This window comes from Abramis brama, assembly GCF_963993115.1.
Source record: "Abramis brama genome assembly, chromosome: 3".
Classification (NCBI taxonomy): domain Eukaryota; kingdom Metazoa; phylum Chordata; class Actinopteri; order Cypriniformes; family Leuciscidae; genus Abramis; species Abramis brama.
In genome coordinates this window covers 32,004,785-32,025,507 of record NC_139965.1, presented here as the reverse complement: position 1 = coordinate 32,025,507, position 20,723 = coordinate 32,004,785, and the positions used below count along the sequence as shown (strand labels likewise).

Genomic DNA, 20,723 nt, shown 5'->3' with positions numbered 1-20,723 from the left:
GTTTTCTTCAATGTCTGTCTGGATGACCCATTGCCTGGGTGGGAGATAAAGGGGCTGGAGATCCTGGATTTTTGGGGATTTACCAGCTACCTTCAGCATCGGAGCCAGTGGGACACACCAATCATACCTGTGTCTCATGACGGAATGGCTGACCCTGCACCGGTGTCTCGGGACAAAATGGTCGCCATGCCAGTTCCAGAGGTTTTAACGCCTCCTGAGACGACGGATTCGATACCACAATCCGACCATCATAAGAGGAGGAGGAGGAGGAAGACTTCCCATCTCCCTAACGTCCCGGAAATCGTCCCTGTGCAGCCCGCCATCGTCCCGGAGATCGTCCTCGTGCAGGCCGCTGTCATCCCGGAGGTCGTCCCCGTGCAGCACACTGTCGTCTCGGAGGTCGTCCTCGTGCAGCACGCTGTCGTCCCGGAAATCATCCCCGTGCAGCCCGCTGTCATCCCAGAGATCGTCCCGGAGATACCCACCATCAGTCCTGCCTAGGGCTGGGACGGTTACCGCATTACCGCAATACCGCAGTCACGTGACGCCTACCGCGGGTCTGAGCTCGTCACCGTCATCACCGCAAATTTTTTTTTTTTAATTAAAAAAATAAACACTGGCCTTCACATGTGTTCACGTTGTGTCTAATGACATGAATTCATTGATTCTAATGACATGGATTGTGTCTAATAACATTGTGTCTTACATGGATTCAAGGTTTTCTAAACTTATCATCAAAAGATAAGACCTTTCGCAAGTTGTTCCATGACACATAATAACATTCCATTCGTAGGCTATAATTGACGAACCCCTTAGTTACACTCTGTGGCGCGTTACGGCTGCGACGCGGCTACCGGAGCTGATCGCGCCCACTCTAGTCAATGCTTGTGTTCACTACAGCCACGACGCGGCGCGTTTCAGAAGCATCTCTCCGCGCCGCTTCGCTAAAGATAGGCGCCTAGTCTATTTTCGACGGACGCTGCGTCCAAGCCGCACCGTAAATAAAAAAAAAAAGTAAAAGCAGGACCTCAGCTTTAAATTGCACGTGCTTATTTAACACAATTCTCTCACGTGAAGAACGAGTTTGTCTCGCGGAGTCGCGGCAAGTGCACACTCACAGCACCAGAGAGTAATCTTGACGGCACTTGCAAGAAAATGGATAAGTAGCCTAGGCTACATAATCAAATTCACAAATATTACACCATTTAAACATTACAAATACATAGGCTACTGGGTTACTAAAACAATATTTGTCAAAGAATATAACTGTTACTTGTATGTTCACAGTTTGAACGTTCTTGTTTCCATTTGTTTAATTTCAAGATCTGAGGTGAATTATCCATTGTTGCTTTTACAGCTACAAAGCTGGAGCACTAAACGATATTCAAAGTCACATTGTATGCTTTTAACATTAAATAAAGCACACAAACAGTACCTGAGATTATCATTGCCACACTTTGTTTGTTGTTCCAGCCGCGACGTCACAGAAAAAAAAAACTGGGGGAGGGTGGGGAGGGGGGTTGAGGTTTAAAGCGGTTTACCGCTATACCGCGGGAATTTCTTGCTTTTCAACCGCGGTAAGAAAAAATCCATACCGTCCCAGCCCTAGTCCTGCCACGGCAAAGAAGCCTGTCTTCCTCTTTTATGCAGTGGCGGTACTGCATGCGTGGAGGAGACACAGCACGTCTGCCGAGCCAGAGACTGTTCACGTCACGTCTGCCGAGCCAGAGACTGTTCACGTCACGTCTGCCGAGCCAGAGACTGTTCACTTCACGTCTGCCGAGCCTGTGTCTCCGGACAAGATGGCCGCCGCCGAGCCTGTGTCTCCGGACAAGATGGCCACCGACGAGCTTGTGTCTGTTCCTGAGCTGGTGTCTGTTCCTGTTCATAAGCCAGTGTCTCCGGACAAGATGGCCGCCGCCGAGCCAGTGTCTCCAAACAAGATGGCCACCGATGAGCAGGTGCCTGTTCCTGAGCAGGTGCCTGTTCCTGAGCCGGTGTCTGTGCCTGTTCCTGAGCCGGTGCCTGTTCCTGAGCGGGTGCCTGTTCCTGAGCGGGTGCCTGTTCCTGAGCGGGTGCCTGTTCCTGTTCTGTGGCCGCCCGAGGGGTCGTCTCCGCCCTGGCCGCCCGATGGACTGTCTGCTCCGCCCTGGCCGCCTGAGGGAAAGTCTCCGCCCTGGCCGCCCAATGGACTGTCTGCTCCGGCCTGGCCGCCCGAAGGGTCGTCTCTGCCCTGGCCGCCCGGTGGACTGTCTGCTCTGTCCTGGCCGCCTGAGGGAGGATCTCCGCCCTGGCTGCCCGATGGACTGTCTGCTCTGCCCTGGCCGCCTGAGGGAAAGTCTCCGCCCTGGCCGCCCGATGGGTCGTCTGCTTTGCCCTGGCCGCCGGCTAAGCCGTCACCCCCTATTCCTGTTCCCCTTCATGGACCTGGCCCCCCATCCCTCCCCCTGATCCTCCACCATTCCACCTCCCTCCTGGACTCTAGTTTTGTTTGTTTTTTGTGGGTCTTGGAGCGTCTGGTAGCCGCTCCGTAGAGGGGGGGTTATGTCACAGTGTCTGGTTTGTGTTTTCTCTGGGTGTCCACTAGAGGTCCTCTTCCCCACGGTGTCATTCACATTAGGAACTGCATTCCCCACAATCCTTGTCTGCACTCATCACTGTTCATTGCACCCAGCTGTTCCCCATCATGATTGTTAGTTTCTGTGTGTATAAATCCCTGTCTGTTTCTGTGATTGTTCTGGAGTCCTTGTATTATGTCACCCGCTTCCCAGAGTTTGTATTGCTTTGTTTATTTGTCTGTTCTTGTTTTGGACTGCTTACATGGATCTCGACCTTTTGCCTGTTTCTGGATTATGATTTACGGATTACCCAAATAAAGCTGCTTTTGGATCTAACCTCTGTTTCCCGTGTGTGGATCGTGACACCATTTACTTCCATCTCTGAACTTTATTTTTGTGACATTTATGTTTTGCAGTTTTTAAAGTGTCAGTATGATAAGAGAAAATATCCCCCCCCCCAAAAAAAATCTTAACATGAGATCATTAAAAAGAATGAAAGATAGTTACACTCTGTGCAGCTCATTGTAGGTAGTAGAGTGACAGTTCGTTTTGGAAGAGACTTTATTTTTTGCAGTTCAAATTAAAAGAATACTTGGTGCAAAATGTAATCTTTTTACGACTCACCGTTGATGCAGACTTCATACGACTCACATACCACATCTTCAAACAGACAACCTGTGAAAAAATAAAAAATAAAATCATCATTGGAATGGAAAGCCATAGTGAAAAGTGTGAGGGAATTCATTGTTCAGCCCCTCAGTTTTCTGCTGATCAGTATTTGGAATGCAACCCGCAAATAATCAGCCATGTATGACTTCTAATTAGCAGGACTTCTAATTTGTGCAGTAAACAACCTTTGAAATAACCTTATTTTTGAAAAGAACGCTTTGGTGCAACACTAGATGGCTGTCACTTTTAGCGCATGCAACAACACGATTGCGAGTGTGATATTGTTTCCAGTAGCTATACAATAGTTCAATAAACAAGTTAGTATTGAGTAACTTACATTTTAGAAGCAATATCATCAATCTATTTTGCTTCACCAGCGCAAAAAGTATTCTCGTCGCTTGATAAACTTAAGGTTGAGTCACTGTAGTCACTTGGACTATTTTAACGATGTCTTTACTAACCTTTCTGGGCCGGCAGATGCAATTACCTAGCAGCCTATGAAGGAGTGAGCCAGCTCTCAGATTTCATCAAAAATATCTTAATTTGTGTTCCGAAGATGAACGAAAGTCTTACGGGGTTGGAACAACATGAGGGTGAATAATTACTGAAATAATTTTCATTTTTGGGTGAACTAACCCTTTAATGGTTCAGTGCAAAGAGCAGCTCTTGATTCTATTCATTGACCTCAATATAGAGTCATTCAAGAAATAACGAAAAAAGAAAACGACAAAAAGTTTTTGTAATTTTAGAGGACATAATTTCTAGAGAGATGAGGCAGGATTAGATGTGAACACAGACTGCTGAGGCTGAACCGACCAGAACATAAACTGTGACACAAAACAGTTTGCCGTCTCCATGGAGACAGGACTGAAAGGGAGCTCTTAGGTGACAAGAGGAAAGATTACAAAGCTTTGTACATGTGCCAATGTGTGTGTGTCCATGCACATGGCCAAGGGACTCTTTAGCAGCTGTCCTTTGATAAAGCACAAGGGAAAGACAAATGTCCCTGACGGGGAGAGAGAGAGAGAGTGAGTGAAAATCAGAGCTCTCATTTTGCCTTTCCCTTTTTCATTACCACATACATTTATTACATTGTTCACAGTAGAGAAATGTTTCATTTTTTTCCTCCTTTCTCAAGCCTCTGAGATGACTTTATAACCTACACATTTGCTTTATTATCCGTATTTCTCTTTTCCTGTCTGTATGCCCTCACAGCTGTCATCAGTGTAAAAATCATAATTCATAAAAGAGCCAAGGTTCATGTCACTGTTGTCAAAAATGAAGAATCAACAAACTAGAGCAAAATAAAGTCTGCGGAACACCTATCTACTCAGAAAATCATCCTAAAAGATATTAGAGTTGAAGTGAAGTGCAGCTATTGGCATGCTGAATCAGAAAGCTGGCTGTAATAAATGGCCTGTCAATGGTGGGGGGAGAGTCAGGGGAAGATTCTATTAAACATGAAGACAGTCCCACACTAAACTCTGCTCTACACACTGTTTAAAGCTCTGTAATTACTCCTGGGCACTCAAGTCTTATCAAACCACTCAGCCTCTTTTATTAGAACTTGTCAGAATTCTCATCAGCATTCCATATTAATTACTCCCGTTCCTCATACTGATGTCTGTCTGGATAAAGCACGTTCTGCCTGCTCCTAGCTCCTAAATCAGGCCGACAAAACCATTTGTTATCTCGGAAGAGTGTCCACTCACGCAGGCTGGCCTGTGCTTGTTGGCTCCTGAGGTTGACTAAAAGGAATTAAACAGTAATAGCTTTTTTCTTTTCTTTTTTTCTTCATCATAGGGAAGACAAGGGTCTCCCATCGCACAGCGCACTAAAGAGAAACACTTTGGCAATAGATTACCATGTTCCACACTTGTTTTGTGCATGTTAGAAATTGTCAGTAACAATACTATATAATGAAAAGACAATATGTAAGGTATCATTATTTTTTGGGGTGATTATGACTAAATAAACCCAGACAAGATTATCAAAGTATTATAATATAATTAAAGCTTTTGCTAAGAAAACAAATGTCCAGACCATGTACAAATCAATTGGTCTAGCAACAAGAATTTAGTATTATTAATACTGAAGTCCTATGAGCTCATTTTTCACTTTCACTACAAACGATACATGAGACGCAAGCCACAAGGGACATGAATTTTGAGAAATTGAGCCCTCCCTTGATATTGGGTCTACATCAACTGTCTACTGCATAATAAAACAAAAAGTATTTTTCATATACATTTTTCCCATTGGAATAAAAAGTTTAAAAAGCTATAAGCCATGAACCAAATCAACCAGCTATAAAGTGAATCACAACATTACAAACTGATGCACAAAGTATTTGAAAATCTGTGAAAAGACAAAGACTGTGTGCTTAATGAGGGAATAAACTACAATTCTTTGAAGCCTTGTGAATGACTAATGAAATGTTGATTATATATACTGAAAAAATATATTGTTTATTGCAAGATATGCATACAAATATTTAGGTATAAATATATTTAGAGTGTAGGGAGAATGACTCTATTACATCAATCGCAGTGCTTCATGGGAGTGGGCGGGCACTTAAGAGTTGTCTTGGTACAATTTGCTTGTTTAAATCCTCTTATTGATGGAGAGTTTTCGCAAAATCATGGGCAATGCAGTTTTTCATCAGGAACTTCACTGTTAAAGTCGGCATGAAATGAAAGCTGTGATAGTCTTTTCTTCCCTATTGTGGACGTATATCCGAGCAAAATGGCTTGTGGAATGAGAAAAAAATTTAGGGCAGGACTTGAGTTTGTCCATCAAGAATTGGTTGGATAGTTAGATTATTGTGGTTTGCTATTGGTGTGATCTCATGTGAGTGACAGGCTTTCTCGTTTTCGTGCCATTAAACACGTTATGAGAGAAGAGATGTCAAGAGGGAGGGAAAGTTATTTTGATTATAATAATGCACAGTTAAATCATATAATAAAAATAAGAACTGTCCATTTTGATTTCATGGTGAATTTAAACAAGTTTATACTGATGATTAACAACTTCATGGCTCACAGTAGGTCTGTCCATAAAGGTTTAAAGGGGTCATGAACTGGCTTTTTTAATTTTTTTATATTGATGTCTGAGGTCAACTTATGACGTTCGCTTGGTTTTTACATTCAAAAACATCAAAATGAAAAAGTAATAGGCTATTTTCTACCCTGGTTTTGAGCCTAGCTCCTGAAACGGTTTTTATGGGTGTGCCGCATTGAAGACTTGGAAGTAAACACCCACTGCTATGATTGGATAACAGTTTTGCATATTATAATGAGTTTCATGTAATGCGCAAATCGGTGGGCGGGGCTAAACAGGCAGTGTTGAAGTAGGCGTTGATCTTCTTCTGCGGAGGTGGTGTTTGATACCCTTTGACGTCATAGATCCCCACGTTGAAAAACCGTCGTTCGCTGTGCCTGGTGTCAATAACAGCTTTTATTGGACTAACAAGGACGTTTTCAGTTCTGAAACTTACAGGATATTCTTATAGTATGATGACCTCTTATATGTCAAAAGCTCAAGGAAAATCTGATTTCTCAGTTCATCACCCCTTTAAGTTATTGTTAAAAAATCAATTCCCCTGGAGAAAATGTATGTGATTTTTTACCTCCAGAACTTGACTGCTGACTTTCAACATCATGCTTTCAGACATGACTGTTGCAGTAATTTAGGAGGAGCTGTTTGTCGATTTAAAGTATTCATAAAACACAAGTTTCAATGGAGATGACAAACCCTGAGATGCCAATTGCATCAGCACGGTGTCACACAGAAAGATCAAAATACATTCTACAGTTATCTTTGTCTAACAAGCAACACTCTAGTACAGATTACATTTTGTGCTCGAGTCTGATGAAAATTTCCTTCTTACTCTGAGCTATAGGAAGCACACCAGATGCTGAGTACATCTGAGTCTTCACCCCTACCATAGAAAGATGCTTTGACTGAAGCCTACAGGCTGACATCTTTATGAAGAATCCATTTTAACCCACTCACACAGTGTCTCATTTCCCCAGAGGTTCAGTCTTTGAGGATGAACAACAACAGCAGTGTATGTGAAGCCTCATTCTATGGTGATTAAAGTAAGCCTGCAGAACTGCATACTAAATGATGATGGTATGAATTAGGGTTGGAAGATTTATACACACTTACATGTCTTTTATGGATATCCAATGCCTTTAATGCTAAATAATTGTTTATATGCATGACTCTGGTGCAAAAAAAAAAAATGTTTGCATTACATACTAATTCTACCATCTTAACTACATGTGGTGTGGAAATGGATTTTGGTGAGGTTAAAAATAACCAGTGCCAAGTGACCTGAATTCTGAAAAATTAATTCACATCACTATGATCCATGGAGGATAGGGGATTCTATTCACTTATGACTGTACTTGTTTAATCATTTTTCTCCTGGTATCATTGTAGACATTGTAGATGTAAATTAAACTAACTGCTATATAATTACAAATTCTGTAATTCTCAGCATATTTACGACGTGGTGGCACTATTGGTATGAATATGACATTCATCAACCAACAGCTTGTTGCGCTCTAGAAATATTTAATAAGTGGAACATTATATAGTCTACTATATTTATGAAAGTGTTGAATATATGTTCCTTATACCATTTTATTGTAAATAAGAATCATTGTATGACTTACTGTATGAAGTACCAAAAATATTCACATGGATTAATCAGGTCCACATACAGTATGTTAATATGTAATTACCCACTCTAATATTTGTACATTCTTTAACACTTAAAGATGACTTGAATTTTAAGCATAAAATCATTTTGAACTTGAGCTTCGGACAAGCAGTGGTCATGAATGACGACTACAGGTAAAAATGTCATGGATCCTTTGGAATTATATGGATTTCTTCTTAAACCACACAAGCAATAAAAGCATACTCTTTGTGTTTTAGTTTGTTATAAAACTTTCTTCATTCAATACTATGTTATGGATTAGGGTCAGATCTAAGGAGCTACTGATGTTGATATCCAAAATGATTTATAAACTCAATCTGAGAAATGCTATATTGCTTTAAATATGCTAAAATTCTTAAATAGTTCAAGAAAGAGTCTAGATGTTTTATTCTACCAACAAGTAGAAGCCGACCTTTCTTTCAGGGTCACTTCATCCTGACGACCCTTCAAATTTGGCCAATGAATATACGAAAGGGTACATATTTTTACTATAGCCTAAGTTACAAATATCCTCCCTTTAGGGGTTGATAAAGTACAAAGGTGTCTCTTTTAAGGTACTACCCTAGTGACAAGCTGCTGTACCCTCAATTTTTTAATATCCTTACTGGAGGAATGTTATGTAACAGTTTAGGTGTGTACCAATCATACAAAACATTTAATTAAGAGACGCTATCTCTTCTCTTTCTTACATCAATCGTGACATATGCCAAGGACACAACTCTCTCATTCTTCAACCTTATGTTGGCTTGTTTTCGGATTCACACTGTCCCTTGGTGTACCTTACTGAATGAGCTTTTAGGTAAAGCAAAGAGGCATATAAAGAAAAGACAGAAAACGAGAGAGGAAGGGGCTGCAGAGAGAGGGAAAGGGGAAATGAGAGTGGAATGGAAAAGAAGCAGTGTTGTTTGCAGCTGCATACTCTGCCACACAGACAGGGTACATGACCTCAGTGTAAATTAATAGCGCATCTTGAATAGGAGAGTTTTGTGCTCACTGAGTCTCATTAAAAGCCACCTCAGTCAAGGTGAAGGCAAAAAACAAAACAAAAAAACATTTAATAACACAATGAAAAGCGAGAACAAAAAGTCACAGCTAAAAAAAAACATTTTTTAAAGACACTATGTAACTTTTTTGGTTCAAAATTAACAAAATTTAAATATTAAGACAATACATTATCAATCTTTCTCCCAAACCATGTTTTTGTCTTACCCTGATTCACTATGGTAAGCCTATTATAAGTGTTATATTTTAGACCTGTCGGACCATGTAAAAATAAATTGTGTATACTGTACGTCACTCGCCCGCGCGTCTTGTCATTTCTATAAACAGAGAAAAGTTGCTCCTGCTACATAGCTGCATGTATGGTGTGGAAGTGTCATAGGTTATTTGTCACAACAAGTGAGAAAGGTTGATCAGCTAAATCTCAAACCTCAGAGGAAACACCCATTTTAAACAAACGCAGAACAGAGGAGAGTCCGCTGGCAAAAAGAGAGAACGCAACAGAGGATAGCGAGAAGAGAGGGATTTGAAATGTTATAAAAGTACACAGAGATGCCGTTTTTATTACTCGTATTTTATTGAACAGATAATTTGCCATATAGCTCTCTAGTGTTCATTGTATTCATTGTTACTGAAAGAACCAGTGGCAGGAGTTCTTGCAAAGACTTGTTCCTCGGAGAACTGCCCTGGTTGTTTCTTGTTTTGCTTTTTAAGGTGTTGATTGTAAAGAATGTGCACTAGAGAGAACATTGCCACCCTGAACCAGGATCCATCACTGATGACAACCACAGCAGAACATTAAAAAGTTTAGTGGTGACAAATTATAACAGTTACACAGTTAAATTATAACACTACCAGAATGAAACTCCCAATTGACAATTCTTTTGTATTATACGTATTTGCAAATCATGCATATATTTAATTCTCAAAAGAAAATCAGAAAATGATATAGAGTGAGCATTAATAAATAGTAATATAAGCCCTCTATCCTCAAAAGAGGATAATTACTTAATTAAGAATCAATTATATCAATCGGCAATAAGTCAGGTCCTTCGCCTTTTCTTGATGAGTATGAAACTGCATGAACATTATACTCATCTTCAAATGTTTTAAACTTGTTCTGCAGAATAGGTTGAATTAAAGCAAACAATTGTGAGAGAAATTCATGCATTTCCCCTTTCATTGAGAATATATGCGAAACAAGGAGGCACAGGGCTCCAGACTAACTTTTACACTGGTTGCACTGGTGCTACCAACTTTCTCAGTTGGTCGCACCAGCACATGATTTGGTCGCACCAAATTGTGTTTTTTTACAACATGGAATTAATCAATGCATGGCATGCTGATGAATAGTTGTCCTAATCTGCGTACCCTAGTTTTGCACTGATGTAAAAAGACTGACAGTGACACAGGACCTCATGTTGGCAAAATGTTTTAATCTTTTAAATGAAAACCATAAAAAAAAAAAAAAAAAAAAAACACCATGTATGTTTTTTAATGTTTGATTGTATTTTATTTAGTACTGTCAATCGATTAAAACAATTAACTAGCCTATTCGCAATTAATCACACTTAACATTAAAGTTTTTAATATATTTTTATATTGTAATAATTTCACATTTAATCTCCAAATTAATGTAGAAACAACATAAAGTATATTTTAAATATTTGATCTATTAGGTAGGAAATATACATCAATTGAATAAAGTTACCAAACACCTCTCAGTCTTCACTGTAATTTTCTCTTACTTTTTTCTTTGATTTGATTTTTTTACATTAATGTATCACAGAAGCAGGTTTATTAGGCTGCTGTCGCTTTAAGATCTGATGCATACCATGCGGATCTGGATCTGACAAGCATCAGAGGTTGACACAACTCTTTGCGTTCATTTAACACTTCTTAACTAATTTAACCCTTAATCACTCCTAGGATAAGGAGGATAAAAGGATAACACTTAAGGTCTTTGGGGTCATTTTGACCCCAAACTTTTAAAGAGCGATTGCATAAGGAAATATACATTTTTATATGGAAAACTATATATCATCTTTTTTATTTACTTCTCAACTATACATTTATGCTGTGTTTTTGTGGAAATTTTGAAGTTTTTTACCTATTTACTGCACAATTACATAACTAGGCCATAAATTGGCTCATGAAAAATGATTTTTTAAAGAAAAAAATCACTTAAATGATGATCTTAATTAAATCTAAATAGTTTTTGGACATTGCTCTATGTGTTAGGGATATAATACTGACATCTGCTGGTTTGTGGAAAAACTTTAGAAATTATAATTAAAGAAAGAAAGTGCAATGACCACATATATCCAATAGAGGGCCATAGAGACTCATTCATTTTCACTTCATTGTTCTTGATGCTTCAACTTCTCCTCACAACTTTATGATATATATTTTGTGAATATTTATTTAAACATTTTGAAATACATAAAAAATATGTAGTTTTGTCAGAGTTAGAATTTGTTTTTTGTTTTCTGATATATTTTGAATTATCTGCTTTTGCAAATTATTATACATACATTTGCAGAAACATTACAAGTCACCACTATGACATGACTGTAATGTGTGTGTGTGGGGGGGGGGGACAAGCTTGTTCCATGTTGCATATGTGACATTTTTCAGATTTATGCCAGTTTAGTTGATTTTATTTGCCAATTTCTATAAAAATGCTCTCTGTTGCAGTGACATACATGTGTGTGTTTGTGTGTGTGTATGAGATAGAAAGTTCGTTCCACTTTGGGTTTATGCTCTAGGACCAGACCTTCATTTAAATGTAATTTTTTTAGATTTATGCCAGTTTTGTTTATTTTAATTGCCAATTTCTGTGAAAATGCTCTCTGTTGCCGTCACATACATCTGTGTGTTTGTGTGTGTGTGTGTATGTGTGTGTATGAGATAGAAAGTTCGTTCTACTTTTTATTTATGCTCTAGGACCAGACCTTGGTTTATTTGTAGAATTTTTCAGATTTATAATGGATTTACTTTTATTTTTTTGACAAACAAAATTAAAAAAAGTCATTTTTTTAATTTTCCCATTCATTTTCAATGTGGGGTCATTTTGACCCCAAAGACCTTAAAAGGTAATTTTTTTTTTACACACCTTTAGAACAACCAAATCAAGCCCAGTTTTTTGTGCATGTTTAGATAGATTATTTAGGAAAAGTCACAGAGTTTCATGCCCCTGAGATGAAGGTAACACTTTTAAAAAATGAAGAAAAAGTCCATTGGGGTCAGATTGACCCCAAAGAGTGATTATACTGTGCTTACGAGGATACTCGACAAAGTGAACATTTTGGCATACTTTTGTGTGTTTTTGTCCATTCAAGCATGAAAGAGAACTCAATGCGGCTGCGCGCTGTCTGAAGCGGCATTCTGTGCGCATGAGTCCTGTGTGTGTGTGTTGTGTGTATCACATAGAGAGGAGATTTACAGACAGCGCGCCGCCAGTACAGATTTAAGTTCTTATTTTTGCGTTTTATCGCGCTTGAATTGTTTATTAGCAACTGAGTGAATGATAGCGTGATAAAATACTATAGAGCAGCCAATGGATGAAAGAAAAAATCTGATGCTGCATTAATTGCGTTAAATATTTTTAACGCGTTTAACTGAAAATATAAATCGCATGCTTTAACGTGTTCATTTTGACAGCCCTAATTTTTGTATAATCAAACATAAACATAATATGTATTTGTTATATTCCTTTGCTCACTTGGTTCCTCCCTGTCCGCACCTGTGCTCTCGTCATCAGTTGTGTCTGAGGCTGTATGCTGGCTCGTTGGCTTGTAATTCCTGAATTCCTAATTGGCGCGTTTCACCATCAGTGTGCAATGCGCGTGACGTGTACGTTCGTTAATAAAATAAACTGCAAGTGTCTTGCGGAAGAACATTGTAGCCGGAGCTACTTCTCTCCGTTAATGTCTATGCCGAGTCACGCAGGCACTGGGCAACTCCGCAGCCGAGCCGACCCCGGGATAAAATAGTCAGAATATAAACACTTTTTATAGGCGTACCGAACGCCATGCTTGGCCATAATGTAGCGTGTGCACAACGCGCATACACTTTGCTTCTCTTATCTACACAGATGCAGCTGTTGCCATTTTTGCAAACCATACATAATTAAAAAAGGAAAAATATTCCACATGAGGGAAATCATTGTGGTGTCCATGAAGATGTGAAAAAATAGGCATAAATCTAGCTTACACATTTACCCAAATTATTATACACCTGTTTAACCAAAGCTTATTTGGGTGGGTTTCTCCCATCCCCATACAATGTCACTTCTCTGTCTTATACGGCCCTGACGAGAACGTCGGTCTCTTCGGCTGTGAACCGCTCCTGGTGTGCGCCTGGCAAATGCGCCGTTATAATAGCAATCTGCCATGGAAAAATCGCGCCTGCTGAGATGATGCTCTGATTGGTTTATTTCACGTTACGCCCAAACTACACCTATGAGTAATGTAGCTACTTCAGACCAACCCGTTTTAGATTGCGAGATCCGCCCACAAAGTTACTTGCGTTTCGCGTTTGATACTTGCGTTTCAGATCGTTAAAATAGGGCCCAGTATCTCACGAAAGTGAGTACACCCCTCACATTTCAGCAAACATTTTAGTATATCTTCTCAAGGGACAATACTATAGAAATGAAACTTGGATATGAAACATTGTGCTGCTTGTATAGCAGTATATATTTACTGTCCTCTAAAAATAACTCAACATACAGCCATTATTGTCAAAATAGCTGGCAACAAAACTGTGTCCAAAGTGTCAATATTTTGTGTGAGCACCATTGTTATCTAGCACTGCCTTAATCCTCCTAGGCATGGAATTCACCAGAGATTCATTCATGCTCTTGGACAGGTTGCTTTCAGCAAACTGTTTGCGGGCTTTCTTGTGAGCTTCAGAAGAGGCTTCCTTCTGGGATGATAGCCATGCAACCCGACCTGTTGCAGTGTGCGGTGTATGGTCTGAGCACTGACAAGCTGACCTTCCGCTTCTGCAACCTCTAAAGCAGGGTTCACCAATCTCGGTCCTGGAGGGCCGCTGTCCTGCAGAGTTTAGCTCCAACCCCAATTAAACACACCTGAACCAGCTAATCAAGGTCTCACTAGGCATACTAGAAACTTTCAAACAGGTGTGTTGGAGCTGGTTGGAGCTAAACTCTACAGGACAGCGGCCCTCCAGGACCGAGATTGGTGAACCCTGCTCTAAAGCAATGTTAGCAGAACTCATGCGTCTGTTTTTAGAAGTCAGCTTCTGCACCTGACGCACAGCACGAGGACTCAACTTATTTGATTGACCCTTGCGAGGCCTGTTATGAGTGGAACCCGTCTTGGAAAACCTCTGTAAAAACCCTCAGTTTCAGGGTGTTACCAATTTTCTTATAGCCTAGGTCAACTTTGTGGAGAACAACAATTCTAATTCTCAAATCCTTAGAGAGTTATTTGCCATGAAGTGCCATGTTGAACATCCAGTGGTCAGTATGAGATAATTGTACTCAAAGCACACATTTTAACTGCTCTAATACAAGATACAACAGTTTGTATGGTCCTGTCAAGCTGACAAAAACATGAACATGATGAATAGGACATGATGCTTTGCATGGTTAAACAACGTACAGCTATTATCACCTAGGGTGTACTCACTTTTATTGCCAGCTATTTTGACAATAATGGCTGTATGTTGAGTTATTTTCAGAGGACAGTAAATATACTGCTATACAAGCAGCACATTGACTACTCTAAAATATATCCAAATTTCATTTAGTATTGTCCCTTGAGTAGATACACCAAAAAATGTGAGGGGTGTACTCACTTTTGTGAGATACTATATATATATATATATATATATATATATATATATATATATATATATATACAGTGAGGAAAATAAGTATTTGAACACCCTGCTATTTTGCAAGTTCTCTCACTTAGAAATCATGGAGGGGTCTGAAATTCTCATCGTAGGTGCATGTCCACTGTGAGAGACATAATCTAAAAAAAAGAATCCAGAAATCACAATGTATGATTTTTTAACTATTTATTTGTATGATACAGCTGCAAATAAGTATTGCTCAAAAAATGAGCAGTTAGAATCATACACAAGGTGGGATATTTTGATCACACAAACATATTATTTCTGCAATCTAAAATTTTAAACCTTTTTGATGTAGTTGATTTTTATACTGCTCAATTCTTGTATAAAGCCCACAAAAATGATCTGCCGGGTAATATTCAAAAGTTCTTTATAGGAAGAGAAGGGGGCTATAACCTGAGGGGATGTGGTAACTTTAAAGTCCAGGCGGTGAGAACCACCAGGAAAAGTTTGTGTGTGTCTGTGTGTGGTGTCAGACTTTGGAATGGTTTGGGGATATAGAAAAATTTGGGGATTTAAAATTCAAAGAAATGGTGTTGACAAAATATAAGGCTGAGTGAGGGATCTGGGTGTTCTTGTGTTTGTGATTAGGGGGTGCTGGTTATTGTAAAATAACGGAAGTATTGATGATTATAAACGGTTCTTATTATTTATCTTGATATTGTAAATGGTGACATAATTACAATAGAGCAGGATATGTATACATAGCTGAGTAAATAATGATAATGATTATTATTATTTATTATTGATATCACTGTTGTTATTGTAAAACTGTGATTAAACAATATGCTAGGATATGGTTATATTTTATATATGATGTGATTATTATAAATATCGGGACATATTTGAATGTTTACGATAATGAGGATTATCATATAGCATTATTGTGATTATTGAGACAGCATAATGTAACTGTAAGAAACTATAATATCAAATAAATATTATCAAAACAAATAAATTATTATTAATTTAACTGTTAATGGCAGCGGCTATATGGGGTAATATATGGGAAGGAATTGGGAGATTCCTTATGTATATGGGAGATAAACTGTGCTGTGTTTTTTTTGTGTGTGTGTGTTAATATATATGTATATGTATATTCTTTTCTTTTTTTGCTCGAAATAAACTTCAATCAACAATATTTATTTTTTACAGCAATTTTTGATCATATTTACCAGGGGTGCCATTAATGCTGACCACAAATGTATATAATATACGTTTGAACCAGGGAAAGCAATTACCCACTAGGGGGCTCAAGGCATCAACCTATCAGTATGAATTAAATATGTGAGAGACATGATGGGACTATGGGAGTCAGGAATAGACAGTGTGACCTTTCCCTTTGTCCTGCTGAATGATTTAGATGTATACACAAAATAGAGAAATGAAGGATAGAAGACAGACAGGAGTGACGAGAGCTAAGGGAAAAAATACCTGTGGTCACACACACACTGTAGCTATGTTTCCATCCACACGTTTTTATCCGAATTAAGTGATATCGAATGAAAAATGCCTTATGGAAACGGTCTCATCGGATTTTATCTTGACCGATATACGGCTTATGCGATAAACGCTGATGGAAACGTTATTTGTATTAATCCATTTTGTCTAGCAAAACTTTGTTCACAAATGTTTGCTTGAATGTTGTGCGATTCAGTGCGAAAATGAATGGAAACGCCTTAAAATGTCTCAAATCAATTCGATATACCAATTTGATCGCAAAACAGCATGTGATGTCATTACGCACAGGTTTTTATTCGCTTTAAAGCCATTGGATGGAAACACACTTTCACCAGCTTTATTCGCATGAGTTTTTTTACCGAACTTCAGATAATTCGATTGACAAGTGGATGGAAACTTAGCTACTGACAGACCGTCAAAACCAGAGGGAGAGATTAAACAGAGTGAAGTGACACTCAACGAGGGGAATGTGAGAGAGAGATCTATCGTTCTAATTAGCCAAGTCAATTCACATGCTCAGACATGAGCGACAATCATTAAGGACAAGAGAGACCAACTAACTGTCAAATGAAAGGTCAGAGTGTATCATGTCCAGCTCGTGTTCTGTGTATTTATTTGAGAGAGATAGAAAAGGTTTTAATCAATTGCAATATCTTGCCAGTTGGTGTATGGAATAATACAAGTTAATTGTATGTTAATAAAGGGTTCAATAACCAAAAGCGTTTATGGCATAATTATTAAAAATATATATTTTTGACCTGTCCTTTGTCTTATAATTTTAGAACAACTGTAAAAAGTACTTAAACAGCTTTACAGCACAAAATAATGCACACATTTGAACAATATTTTTGTTATTGTTAAAATGTGTGCATTATTTTGTGCTGTAAAGCTGTTTAAGTACTTTTTACAGTTGGTCTAATATCATGTCAGCGCCATTGTTAAATTGGATGTAACTTGAACCAAGAAAACATGCATTATGTCTATAGCTATACTATTGAAACACTGAGTATTAAACATTTAGGGTTTGTCTCCATTTCCTTCCATTATAAATGCCTCATTATTTTTTTTATTTTTTTTAAATAAAAAAAGAAAATTAATTAAAAAATAAATAAAAATAGCTGGAAATTCATTATTTTTGTGGTAATTAACATTTATGCCACAAGTGCTGTCGATTGAGACTTACTGAACTCAGAATATTCCTCAAGATTCTCCTGAGGTAAAAATGAATTTGCATCCAGCACAGCAGTGGCCTGAATGTCCATTACCTAATGTCCTCATTAAGAACCCAACTATTTTAGAACACTGTGCCATAGTGCAAAATAATATTTATTAAAGTGACTCATTGAGAAGGGAAAATGTGCAAATGTCCTGCTACTCAGCCAGCGTGTAGAAAAGATCACACAGGCTCTCAAAAAATTACAATAGCAATTGTCAGTATGTACATACTGTACTGATTCTTCAACTGAAAACCACAAAGTTGTGAGTCAGCCTGGATGAGAAGTGAAATAAATGCACTGCTAGGCTTAAGTTTGATGAATTGATGTCAACCTGGGCATTTGCACGTAATGCATGACAAAAGTCCTAAAGTTTTGTGCGAGTGGTTTTCATTACTTTCCTTCTACAAATATAGTTATGTTGAGTTGAATTGCAAAACAAACTCTGGCACTATCTAAAAACTCTGGCACTATCTAAAAACTCAGGAAACTTCTGGACTGAATGTAGTCTAATTAAATTACTGCTTCTGTAGTTCCCCTTCATCAGTTCACTATTACGTACGTCATAACTGACGAAATGGGGATCTCGCTTGAGAGACCAATCTACTTTGAGTGTAAACTAAACAAGCCAATGCACATTGGCATGAGATAATTGCACCAGCTGCTGTGCATCGCGGCACGAGCATATAATGAGCAGAAGGTGCGTTGCATCTTTGTCTATTGCTTCGAAGCCAGACGGTGAATGCTGTTCCTGCTCTGCAATCTTATCTGAGAGTGTTTTAACTTCAAAAGACGAGTCTGCTTATTCAAGCATCTGAGGTCGCTTCTTCAGCCTCTTCAAGCTGGTGTTGGTTCTACAGCGCAGACAGCGCTGGCTGCGATCTCAAAGAGAGCAAAACAGCTGTTTTCACAGCTCAGAATGTTGCGCCTTCAATGAGAATGTGAGTGCTCACATTAGGCTTGCACTATCATCCTGTTTGTGTAGCCGCGGTCATGCCTGGGTGCTTCAGCACCAGAGAGAGCAGTTTCCTGAAAGAGCATACACGGTTTGACACTGCGTCTTTTTCAAGATGTCATTCAAACCGTGTGTTTCTGGATGCGGCCGTTTCCTGTCCTCATTTGATGGCCAAGATCACTGTTTCACATGCCTGGGCTTAAGCGTGTTGAGACTGCGTTCGTGGGTGGTTCATGTTCTCTCATGAGAGCATGACCACGTCGGCACGTTGTTCGTCTCCCCTTTCTCGTAAAGGCTTGAGCCACTCAGCGTGCCATGTGCCGTCGAGCTGTCAGCTGACAGCGCAGGTCGTCACGGCAACCCAGCGCGCGTCGTTCGGTGCTCTAGATGCGTGGTAGAGACTCAAGTACCTCAAACGAGGTGGAGTCTATTTGCCTATTACCCGGTGGCCACCAGAAAAGGGCTACTTTGGCTAATAGCACTGGTGATCTGAGGATTACAGTGAGTGGTCCCCGACGAGATCACCTCCTTGGGCCCCTCACTACTCTAGCCGATCGCAAACATGCTGAGACTGCGTTGGTGGGTGGTTTATGCTCTCTCATGAGAGCATGACCACGTCAGCACGTTGTTCATCTTGCCTTTCTCACGAGGGCTTGAGCGCTCAACGTGCCATGTGCCATCGAGTTTGACGGCCACGTTTGCTGTCTCACATGCCTGGCAGCTTTGCTGTCTCACATGCCTGGCAGCTTTCGGATGGGATTACTGGTCCTTCTCATGAGGAACCAAGCATTTCATTCGGGGCTCCAGGGAAGGATCAGATGTCAATCGGAGAGAGGGCTATTACGCTCTGGAAATTAAGATGATGCTGAGTTCCCACTATAATAGTGTGTGTGCTCATGCTGAATCAGATTCAGACTTGACAGCCACACTTTCCCGGGCTACTCTGGGGGCACTGTGCGACGCGTAATCGCCTTGCCCCGCCTCCGTGCCTGCCTGGATGTGTGTGAAAAACTTTGGCAGTATGGAAGCATACTGGCGCCAATATGGCAAGCCAGACATGCCAAAATCTGCAGAAAACGTTTTTCCTCTCTCACTACCCTTGGTGGTGGGGCGGCTTTGCTAATTGCTAATTGCCTCTTGCCTCTAATTCATAATTCATTGCCTGCATGTGATGGCCACCCTACAAGTCTGTGGAAGGCCAAAACATTCAATGCACGAGGGTAGTTGTGAGTCGGGGTTGAGCTGCGCATAGTGACTGACCATGGTTTAAGTCACAGCGCTGGCTCTTGGTCAGACGATGTCCACGCTGGTGGTCCATAAGTGCCCCAGGGCTAAACTTTGCAGAGGTGCGAGACATCGCCAAAGTTCGCTTTCTTGATGTTCCCATCTCATGAGGTGGCCTTTTTCGACGACACTGTTGGAGATTGTGCCCAGTGGCTCTCCACAGTTCAGAAGCAGGCTGAGGTAACCAAGAGCTTGTCCCGATGTGCTACTAGAGTCACTCGTGGGCTTCCCCTCAGTCTGTTTGTGGCCAAGGGTGTCAGTCCCCTGTAAAAAAAACAAAAAAAACTCTGTCACAGCCAGCTCTACTGTGACATCGAGCCTTCGCAGGAAGACGGCGCCACCTGTCTCAGCAGCCCTGAGACATGCGACCCAGAGTCAGCTGCTCTTCCCTGGTGGAGAGCCAGGCGGAGAATCTTTTGTTTAATCAAATTCTGTTCCGCCGCTGGCGTCTCAGTCAGTGGTACCCAAATTCTCAGTAAGAGTAACTTCTCAAGAGGGTCTCAAGAATAGGTCTCAAGAGGGTACGGATGGCAGTGAGCGACGCTTTCATGCCTTGCCACTCCCGTCCCCCTCTATCGCCAGCGGGCAGCAGTCTGTGGTTCGGGGACGCCACCAGGCCTTCCCACGCACCCTCTGCCCCACCCTGGAACCAGGTAAGTGTTGCATGACACACTCAGACTCCACTTCGGGCCGCCTCAGTGCCTCCCGAGCCGAGTCCCTGTGTTTCACCTCGCTGCCCCACCCCGGGTACGTCTGTGGTCCCGTTGGTTCCGCTTGCACGGTGTCTGGGAGCCTGGCTAGCACTTCCCAGCCTGTCTCGCTGGCTAGCACTTCCCAGCCTGTCTCGCTGGCTCGTCCATACCATCAGACTCGGCTATGCGATTCAGTTCGCCCGGCGCCCACCCAAGTTCAGGGGCATCCACTTTACCTCTGTGCGGAGTTGCGATGTCTTGCGGGCAGAGATCAAT

At 40.4% G+C, this 20,723-nt stretch overlaps 1 protein-coding gene across 1 annotated transcript in view; it reads right to left on the bottom strand.

Annotated features, from left to right (window-relative positions):
- The window catches only part of ptprn2 (protein tyrosine phosphatase receptor type N2), a 253,693-nt gene that overhangs the window by 218,688 nt on the left and 14,282 nt on the right, over window positions 1–20,723 (bottom strand). The window contains exon 2 of the mRNA XM_084108170.1: window positions 3,183–3,233. Within this exon, the coding sequence (XP_083964296.1) occupies window positions 3,183–3,233 (51 nt within the window). The remainder of the gene's footprint in view (window positions 1–3,182; window positions 3,234–20,723) is intronic.